Source organism: Balearica regulorum, chromosome 1 (genome assembly GCF_011004875.1).
Source record: "Balearica regulorum gibbericeps isolate bBalReg1 chromosome 1, bBalReg1.pri, whole genome shotgun sequence".
In the NCBI taxonomy this organism is placed as follows: domain Eukaryota; kingdom Metazoa; phylum Chordata; class Aves; order Gruiformes; family Gruidae; genus Balearica; species Balearica regulorum.
The window spans coordinates 140,218,284-140,229,255 of record NC_046184.1 but is presented as its reverse complement, the minus strand read 5'-3'; the positions used below and the strand labels follow the sequence as shown (position 1 = coordinate 140,229,255).

The following is a 10,972-nucleotide window of genomic DNA, read 5'->3' as shown; positions in this document are numbered from 1 at the left end:
AAGATGTGAGATGACACAAAATGAGTGAGGGCTGTGAGTCAGGTACAGCAAAAACATGACAGCAGACATCAAAAGCTGAAAAAACATAAAATGGTCTCTAGAAATGCAATACTTTTAAAATAAAACATAGATAAAGTTCACTATATCTTTGTGACATATCTTTGTCTGTTGGTGAGAAACATAACTCTGCTGTCTAGTCTAAGTCAAAGTCAATATATGCCAGTCCTGTGTCTGGCTTTTTCTTTTCATTTAAACCTGGGCTCTTGGGAATGGGGCTACTCTGAAGCACCTGGATACCTATAATCCCTGATAAAAGGCACTAGAGGAAAAACTTTTTATGCTTTGAGTACTTGAGAGTCTTCATGTAGAAGGGGAAAGAAAAAGATGTCATCTATTTCATTTCTCATTTGTATAAGTGGATATTCCAGAAATTATTAGGACTGGCTGAAAATTATTTGCTATTCTTTGTCGGGAAGGGGAAAACTAAGTTGGGAAAATGTAGATATTGCAAAAATGTGTTGACTTTCCATTAAAAAAATGGAATATAGCTAATTTATTACATGCTTATTTTACATTTGAATTGTTGGAATATCAATGCATATTCTCTTTAATTACCACTGTGTCTCAGGGGAGCTGCAGTTCACTTAGTGTATGACAAAATTCTTTCTCTGATCTGGATTTTGTGACTGGATCGCACCTACGTCATCCCTGAGTGATCTGGGTTTTTTTACCACAGTAAAATTTGGATAAAGTAGTCTGGGTGGGCTATAAAAAAACTAAGCAAGCATAGCTTCCTTAAAATATAACTTTTAGAAGACACAGTGAGGACCTTGGTGGCCACAGTGGAACACCAAACAAAATGTTTTGAATCAAAACTTCATCCCAAAGTGAAATGTTATTTATTACGCTACAGCTCAAACAAGATGTTTAGACATTTCCAAACCCCTTCCTTTTTTTTTCATTTGCATTAATAAAAGGTTTTTATCTTGCCTTTCAGGCTAATTTGAGGTGCTGTGAAGCATTTTAACATATTATGATATTAAATACATAATATCATAATTTCTAGTGGGATGAAAATCCCAGTTTTTACCAGCTGCTAATGGCCTCTAGAGAGATTCAGGCTGATGAGGTTTGTGATGTCAAACAGCTGTAGATGAAAACACGAGAAACAGTTGACAATAATTAAATAATACAAATGTCAAACTACAAATCTGAGACAAGCACATAATTGTCATGGTATTATTTCATATGATTTTTATGTGTTATTGAATACCATTAAGTTGTCATACTCTTAGCAAAGTCAAAATAAGGAACACACTAATCTGCAGATTTATATTTCAGACAGTAAAGAAATAAAACAACACAATATTTAGTTAGCATGAACAAACTTGTGAAGCTTTTCCTTTTTTTTTTTTTTAATGTGAAATTGATTAACTGAAAAGAAGGTAATAATATTATTGAGTTCACCCAGCAATTTTAGGTGAAAAATTCACAGAAATGACACAACTGTAACCCCTTTTCTTGTGTATGAATTATCTGAATTCTCTGGAATTTCAAAGTGTACCTGTAATTAAACATATTTGCTGCACAATTGTAAATCTGCAGTTTATTTGCAAAAGCTTTATATACAAATTCAATATTCAAAATTCAAGCTGCTTGATTAGGTCAGTAGGCACATAATATGTTTCTATCATCTCATAAGCTTGACTCTTCCAATCAAAAATCTCATATGAATCATTCAGAATTTGCTTTTTGCAAATACTCTTCAATAATATGCTCAAAATTAATCAAAAATTATTGTTAGTACCCCTATTCAGCCGAATAGTTACAGAAAGCAAACAATACCCAGCCTAAATTGTCTATGTACCTTTCCAGTGAAAGGAAACCCGGTTGATAAATGGAATGTAACAGCATAAAAGAACAAACTATATTCACTTACTCAGCTTTTGAAGGAAGAATGATATTAACACACCTGCAATATACGTAAAACCCTTAAATATATATGAGTAACTTATATTGGTACTCCTACATATTTTTTCTAACACAATTCATTGTTTATCTAAATTTTAAATATAAAATGAAAGTATATTTGCTTGTGGAGGCTGGATGTATTAGATTTATCTGAATTATTTTGATCTCTAATTTGGAAGATACATTTTTCAGCCGCTAAGCTATACACTAACATGGGAAGCTGCTTACCCAAGGTTTTTTCAGTGCTACTGAAAATACTAACAGAACAATTAAACCATTGCTTTGATGGGAGTTGCAGTGCATCCAGGTAATAAATATATGGAGCTTATTCTCTTATATCCTCATTGTCTAAGTTTCTTTCCTTTTACTGGCAAGCTTATAGAACTACAAAAGCCATGAAAACTCAACGCTAACTTAAAAGTGCAACCTCTGTTACTTTAATATTTTTGTACTGTGTATCAAGGCATTGTTGACATTAGATAATGAAATGGAGATGGGGCAGAAAACACACCTCTGAAAGACTTTCTACACAAAAGGATGAACACGTAGTTCTTTGCACAAAGCATTAGAAAATACTGTGATATTTTATTATTAAAAATGCTGCTGAAAAGTTTATACATATGTGTCCAGCCATATATATCTTCTATCATTACTTAAGGCAAAAAAACAAAAAATTGCAAAACAATAACAGAAGAAACCATTAAACCCTGCGTGCCTCTTAAGGTCAAGAATATAAGCCTGGGAAAGTACTTTTGTTTTTCTTTTACAGTTTGCAAGGTAAATTTTGATATCATTATTATAGAATTCTATGAAGACCCTATAAATCTGTTCCCTCTATAAATCATACATCAGTCCAGATGTATCAAATTATTAAATCAACTTGATTGTAATTACTTTTAAAAGCTAAAATCATTCATTTACAGGAACTTCTTTTTTACCCAAATGTCACAAGCCTGACACAGTACTGTACATATTGCTAGCAGAAGACAATTGGAAGTACTAAACAAATACTGTAATTCACATTACAAACATACCCAACTGATTATGATGCCAAGTATCATTACCTTTTTTTATTTTTTTTTTTTCTTTTTTTTACCTTTTTTTAAGAGTTATGAGCTGCTGCATATCAGCTGAGGCATTGCATGGTGGAAATGCCCTGGTATAGAGTCAGCATTAATCAACATTATGTGATGGATCAGTGAAAAAAAACAAAACAGTTTTCCACTTGCTACTAGTTGTACTTTGGGGTTGTTGTTTCATTGCATTCCAACCTGAGCATCCAGGTCAGGTTTATAGCACATTTATTACAGATAAAGGATTATATCAGCCACGTGTTGCATTTTTATCATGTCATTAACTTTCTTTTTATTTCTTTCCTTCAGAATCTATTTTACTGCTTGCTACAACAAGGAATTGTGCAGATGAATAGACCTCAGTGAATTACCTTGTCTTTGATTTTATTTGTAGGGGTGACTATTCCAAGACATTTTATTAGAAAACAAAAAGCATAGAAAACAAGAAGAGGTACAAGGCATCTTGTGTTAGATACTTATGGGACATATGATATTGATGCAGCTTAGTTGTGAATTAATAATAGAAAATACATCTGGGATAATCGTGTTCCAGTGCAGACCAATTTGTTCAAATATCTTTGGTTACTGTCTCTCGATGATGGAGTAACTTTCAAAGACAAAATATAAAGCAATCTTCATCTGCGAGAACTTATTTCTAGCTTTTCACATTCAAATGAGTTACTTGAATCAAACTGCCAAGTTCCTTCGTTTGATAGCTCTGCTTGGCCCCTGCTTTCCTAGTGAAGGAAGGGCAGAAGGGAATAATCAGCTAACAATTTTGCCCTTCCTGAGAGTGATGCTCAGTTTTATTCAGATGCAGAAACAGCTGACGACGTCTCTGCTTCTCTCTCCACAGTGTTCACTGACTATGGGACTGCTGTCTAATAAATCAGCAAAAAAAGTATTTTCTGACAGGTACGCTCTCAAGCACAAAACAGGATACTGGGCAGTGAAGTTCTTTACACACTGATCATTTCTGAACGCTTTAAAAAACAGCCAGCCAACCAACCCACCATTTCCCCACTTTCAAATTGTAGTTTTATTTTGTTTAGCAAAGCTAAGAAGGTGCTTTCTCAACTGAGATTCCGCTGCAACTGCTGGTGAATATAGAGCTAGTTTTCCTCAGAAAAGGCTGACCAAAACACAGGCTTTCTTTGCTTTTTGTCAGGGCACAAAACTCTTTCTAATGTATCACAATAACCAAGAACTACAAAATGGATTCTGAATATATATTATTGGATGTTTCTTGGTTCAGTTCAACAAGCTTAAAATAGTAAATATTTTCTTTTGTGTTTTTTTTTTTTTTTCTTCTCCATTTTCCAATCCATTGCTGTGTTGCAATTTAAGAAAGGCTAACACAAATTATAGGAAAAAAATAAGTTTCAGAAAAGAACAACAATCTCCTATGAATACTTTAACATGCACTAGTGTAACCTGTAAGAGAAAATATGCAGGTCACACAGACAACTGTATCCTCTGCATGACATCATGGCCTTATATAAATGAAACATGTTAGAAAAAACTCATGTTTTCTGTTTACCACTAGTAATTAAGAAGAAATTCCTCCTTTGGGCTTGGAGGAAACAGAGGTGATATGACTAATGTATATACACATAGGTCACAACAGAATGCACAATCTTTCTAAAAGCTCTTTTCAAACTGAAAACATCGATAAAAGCTTCTTTTTTTGTTGTTTTTAAACTCACAGCTATGTACATTTTTACAACGTATCTTTAAATATAGTTCAGGCTGGCAAGTCATCTCTTTGCACAGAACTATACGTATTTTACTGCATAGTCAGTCCTCCTCTTTTTTTTCATTTTTGTTTTTAATAATAAAATTCTATTATTTCCCCCATCTGGATTACAGCTTCATATGCTGGATAAAAGCCCATGGTGATGTCTTTGTTTTAACAAGGGCCATTCATATGGCACATAAAGAATTTTTTTAATTATTTTATTTATTAAAAAACCAAACCAAAACAAAACAAAAAACCCAAAACACCTGTACAGTCACTGGCTCTGTGTTCCAGAAGACTCTGCTTTGCTTGTTACACTCAAAACACCATTTTAAGTGACGACTTCTGGCCTCAACTTTCAAAGTGGCTGAGATCTTAAAGCAGTATCGTAACAGCAATGTACACTTTTCACATTTCACAGGGTTTGTAGTTGATCTTTAACATCAGAGAGTTTCTGTGGGAAGGATCAGTAAGAAAATAATGACTGTCCTTCTCTTTTACTTGTTTTTACTTTAGATTTTGACAAGGTGTTCAATGGATGGTATTATAACTTTTTCCTCTTCTTTTTTTTTTTTTTTGTTTTTGTTTTTTTCTTTCTTCCAAGTGGCTTCTGAGGGTAGAGGGGGAAGGGCTGAGCTATACTCTAGTGGTCGAATGTCCATGAGGCAAATTTGTACTGTTTTGTCCTCCACTGAAGGTGTTGAAAGTATGCAAAGGCTGCATTCCTGTTAATGTATTTGGAATCATGGTTATGGTGTTGGGTGTCATTAACGGGATGTCATCCGGGGACCTTCTCAAAGTAAGCGTGTAGTCAGGCGGACAGGTTAGTCTCAGTGTGTCATGGGCCTGCAGCGATTCACACTCGTGGTCATGTTCTAGCTGTTTCATCTGCAACGACATAATCTCTTCATTTTGTATGTGTGCAATATCGTTGGTTGTGTTCCTCTGGGGACTAGGGCGCCTGTGAGTCTCATGACGCCGCTTGTCCTTCTTGTAATATAACGCAGCAAAAGCTAAAATATTGAGGAATAGCAAGGACGCCCCCACAGCAATGGTGACACTCAACTCCGTGGAGTAATCTCGCTTATTTTCTATCAGAACTGTTGTATCCTCCGGAGCTGTTTTATGGGTGTCTTTTGAATGTTTGGGATTGTTGGCCGGTGTCATTGCTGGGCGTTTGGTGGCTGGCCACAATTTACCAGGAGAACGTCGTGTCACATAAGGAAATGATGTCATGTCAGGAGGGGGGACTTTAGTTGTTGTGGAAACATACTGAAATATTTCATTCAGGTTGTGAAGGTGAGGTACAAGCTCCAACCAGAAAGCAACTTTTGTTGCTCGGTAGTGATCACGAACTCGGGGTTTCAGGCCAATATGCAGATAAAGCTGGTCTTTAGGATTGTATTTGGACCAGGCCACTTCTTCAAAGCGGTTCGGTTTTGTGTGGATGAACTTTGTGTCCTGTGGAACAGGCTGGTTTGGATCCCTAAAAAAATAAAAATAGGCAATATTATAGTCATTTTAAAAAACAAAACAAAACAAAAAACAACAACGAAAAAAGAAAAAACCCAACCTCCCTCCATCCTTTAGTTAATGGTGTTTCTGACAATTAACATAATCTAAAAATAGAAGCTAGAAAACCCTCCCAAACTTAACAACAGATGTTAATAAATAAACAAAAGAAAAATTACTTACTGTACAGTGCATCTCAGACACTATAATACTTTTTTACATGGAAATGGATAAAGTGTTGTGTTTCAGCTTGCAAAAGCTCATCTGAAGTTCTGTGATGCAGTATCATCCAAAGCTGTCTTAGAGAGGCACTACCTTTCCCCATAGTAAAGGTGTAAGTTCAGCTCTTCCCAAGGTTTGATATTAAGTTCCACATTTAAGGTACTACTGCTTCCACTGCTGTAACGAGTAAATATGGGCATCTAATCCCCATGGCAATGCTGGAAATTCATGTGACCATAAGAATTTATACTAGCTGTGCATATTACATAAAAAACTTCAAAACATGAAGTAGCAGGGCTACACGAAACTGGGAACTATTTCTCTTTGTGTTCCTTTACTGAGCTATTAGTGCCCTTTTGTTCAGATGTCTGCTTTAGGGAAAAGCCTTTGAAGTATTTGTATGTTGCAAATCTTTCCATCATTTGCATCAGGAGGTTACTATTTGAAAGTTCCATGTGCTCATTGCTCCATGAATGCTAAATAAATATGTTTAATGGCTGTAGGGCAGTGAGCCTTAATTCTGTCCCAGTTTGTAGGGATGAGAAACATATTAGCTGACATCAACAAGTTTTAAAGTAGTAAAGTAGTAGTAGAGTTGTTCAACATATTCATCAATGACCTGAATGGACAGAGTGTACCCTCAGCGAGTTTGCTAATGATAATAAACTGGGAGGAGTGGCCAACACACCAGAAGGCTGTGCTGCCATTCAGTGAGATCTGGACAAGCTAGAGACTTGGGCAGAGAGGAACCTAATGAAGGGCAAGTGTAGGGTCCTGCATGTACGGAGAAGTAACCCCAGGCACCAGTACAGGTTAGGGGTTCACCTGCTGTGAAGCAGCACTGCAAAGAAGGACCTGGGAGCCCTGGTAGACAACAAGCTCCCCATGAGCCAGCAATGTGCCTTCATGGCCAAGAAGGCCAATGGTATCCTGGGGTGCATTAAGAAGAGTGTGGCCAGCAGGCCAAGGGAGGTTCTCCTCCCCCTCTACTCTGCCCTGGTGAGGCCACATCTGGAGTTCTGTGTCCAGTTCTGGGCTCCCCAGTTCAAGACAGACAGGGAACTACTGGACAGAGCCCAGTGGAGGGCTACAAGGATGATGAGGGGACTGGAGCATCTCTCGTATGAGGAAAGGCTGAGAGAGCTGGGGCTGTTTAGCCTGGAGAAGAGAAGACTGAGAGGGGATCTGATCAATGCTTATAAATATCTAAAAGGAGGGTGTCAAGAGGAAGGGGCCAGACTCTTTTCAGTGGTGCCCAGTGACAGGACAAGGGGCAACGGACACAAACTGGAACACAGGAAGTTCCATCTGAACATGAGGAAAAACCTTTTGACTGTGAGGGTGACCGAGCCCTGGAACAGGCTGCCCAGAGAGGCTGTGGAGTCTCCTTCTCTGGAGATATTCCAAACCTGTCTGGACGTGATCCTGTGCGACCTGCTCTAGGTGATCCTGCTTTAGCAGGGGGGTTGGACTAGATGATCTCCAGAGGTCCCTTCCAACTCCTACTATTCCATGATTCTGTGACTGTGATAATAGTACACTACTCAGAGATAATTTAAAAATTGATAATCCAAACATTTAATTTAAATTATGCTTTTATAATCTTTTTTCTTTTTTTCTTATAGATTCTGAATGAAGACAAACCAATGGCACAAAAAGCATTTAAATGTGGTTCATGTCTATGTATCCTTATAATTTTGGTAAACCTTACATTAATGTGACTTCTTCTCAGCATGAAAAAATACAGAAATTTAAAATTACTAATACTGAGTTTAATATTCTGTTGTGCATGAGCTTGAATCTTCTTTTGCAGCAAAGCATATTTTCTGGGGCTTTGTGATATATTACACTGAGACTGCATGATTCATTTTCTGTGCATTACTCTCAGAACTTTCCATTCTCCTTTCCATTCCCATATGCATTATTTTATTTCCTGTGAAAATGATTCTAATATTTTCCTTTTCTTCCAATATACTGTTATGTATGTTACGGGAATACCAAGACCCACTGATTTTAAAGCATCTTAGTTTTTTTTTTTCTTCTTCCATTTTCAAATGCTAATGAACATGTTTGCCTGGTTTAGCATTCCTTTGCTGTTCATAAAGAGCTATTCCTTAGTTCTTTAACCAGACTGGCAATTTGACTTTAATAATCTCATGATTCCTGTATTCATCTGTTTATCTGAAAGAATTTATCTTACCTTTTTTTGAGTGAAAAGAAGAATAATTCTTCTACATAATTTTGGTACTTTGGCTTACTTATGACTGTGGTTTTAGGTATTTGGGGTTTTTTTAGGTGGGTTGTTTTGGGTTGTTTTGTTTTATTTTGTCTTAAATATTATACTGTATCAAATCTTTCCCATCTCAGTAATATATAGACTAGGGGTTCCAGAACTGTGGCTATTTCATCGATCCATCCATCTATCTATCTATCTATCTATCCATCCATCTGTTTATTTTTCATTTTTTGTAGTAGCAGTTAGCCAAAGTGTGTTAATTCTGAACAAAAGGATGCTTGCTGAGTTGTTCATCCCAGTTGAAGATAGAGGAGTAATATCCGCTTTCAAGCAGTACAGCAGCAGATGTATGCTGCTACTTTGAGGATTCTAACATGCATTTAAGAAGGAAATAAAAGTATTTATTTTGTTCTTAAAGAACAGACTGAAAGATTTGGCAAATCCAGTGAAGATATTGGCCCAGTTCAATATATGTACTACTACTACTACAGTATTTTGGGGTTCAACACATAAATACTAAAGCAAGTTAAAAATCAGGAAGATTATCAAAATGCAAAGCATTTTTCTTGTCAGAAACTCAAAATCCTGCAAGAGTTAAAGCACAAAATCCATCTTGTGTTCTCCTCATTTGCTGTTCTGATTCACAGCACAAAAGAGTTTGGGACAGGTCCTACAGAAGATGTATAAATTAAGCTAGCTCATGTAAACAAGTTGCACTTAATTCACAGTACAGGAGATGAAGAAGCTGAGCACTCATTTCAATGAGCCAAGATAGACATGCACTTTTTTTCATTCTTTTTTTTTTTTTTTAATGACCCTATAAAAATGACAGCAGATGATGATTTTAGCAAATAAACATTTTTAAAATTAGCATTCCCTTCCCGTACAAACAGCCTACACAACAAGTAAATATCAACCTCCCTTTCCTTTCCCTCTCTTCCATTCTCTACCTCTGTTTCTCTTTTTAACTATATCTATTAGGAATAGCCAATTATGCTGCTGCCTCCTCCAAACACAGGAGAGAAAATTACATTACATGAGGCTAGTCTTGTATTTCAGGATATGTTTAAATGGCTGTGTGTGGGCATGAAGTTGTCCACTGAAACAAGGAACAGAAAAAAAAAAAATCAGCCAGCCCTACAGACAAGTCTTTTTTTTTTTTTTTTTTTTTCTCTGAGAGTATCAGAACTCTATCATTGGCATCAACTCTAGGGTTGATCACTTAATAACCAAATAAATGGTCTGAATATTCTCTCTGAATTGGAGGATAGGTATGTAAATATTATTTTTTTTTTCCCCACAAGAAAATGGAGTAACTAAGTCCTGTCCTAAGTAGAGGATCTAATAATGCATGCATCATGGTTTTACAGACTCATGATAATTTACCAAAAATATTCAGTAGGTATAAATAAGAGGATTTTTACTTTCCTTGGCCTTCCTCCTATGTGCGCTGGAGACAATTCATAAAATCATAAGGTTACAACTTATGACATGTTAAGTCTTTTTCTTGGGAAGTTGGGCAGTTTATCCTATTATGAATACTTTTTCAGTATTATATATAGGCATAAAAAAATATAAAAAATATATATACATACAATCATTGTTCCTATTGAATCAGCTGTTTGGAAAAAACTTTTGATATGTTACTTTTACTTAAAATTTTCTTTTGCTTTTTTTAGCCTCTCACATCACCTTTGTGTTTCTGGACATTCTTGAGGCCCAAGTGTGCAATTACAGAACAAAAGGCTGCTACGAATCCTTCCTTTAAAAACCCACTGCAATCATGGTGATAAAAATATAATCTGAATAATATATTTTCAGTTTTGTACTTCTTCCAGTAATGGCTCTCACAGGGACTAGATAACTTGTTTCCCAATCGTACTAGTTGGCAGGGAGGCTTTTTTTTTTTTTTTAATTTATTCATCCTATTGCTAGAACAAAATTGACTATTATTGTTGTTCATTTTGCTCTCTGATTATTTATTTTCACCATCTTCAGAATTCAATTTAAACATCTTCTCCATCAGAAGTGCCCTCATCATGAAAAGACTGAACTTTTCTTCCATATGATAGAAGACCATAAGATGGTCTTGTCTTGTCTTGTCTTGTCTTGTCTTGTCTTACCTTACCTTACCTTACCTTACCTTACGTTAGGTATTTTTTATTAATGTGCAGAACCATCTGATTTCACTTATCACAGTTTTTCCTCGCTTTCAGTCTG

The 10,972-nt window shown here is 36.0% G+C and overlaps 1 protein-coding gene across 4 annotated transcripts in view; it reads right to left on the bottom strand.

The window, feature by feature from the left end:
* Positions 1–723: 723 nt before the first annotated feature.
* The window catches only part of NLGN4X (neuroligin 4 X-linked), a 188,564-nt gene continuing 178,315 nt past the window's right edge, over positions 724–10,972 (bottom strand). For 2 of the 4 annotated variants that reach the window (XM_075736316.1, XM_075736324.1), the window contains one exon: positions 724–6,268. In XM_075736316.1, coding sequence (XP_075592431.1) covers positions 5,419–6,268 — 850 coding nt within the window. In that variant the 3' untranslated portion in view covers positions 724–5,418. The remainder of the gene's footprint in view (positions 6,269–10,972) is intronic. The other 2 variants (XM_075736334.1, XM_075736342.1) reach the window with 1 other exon arrangement.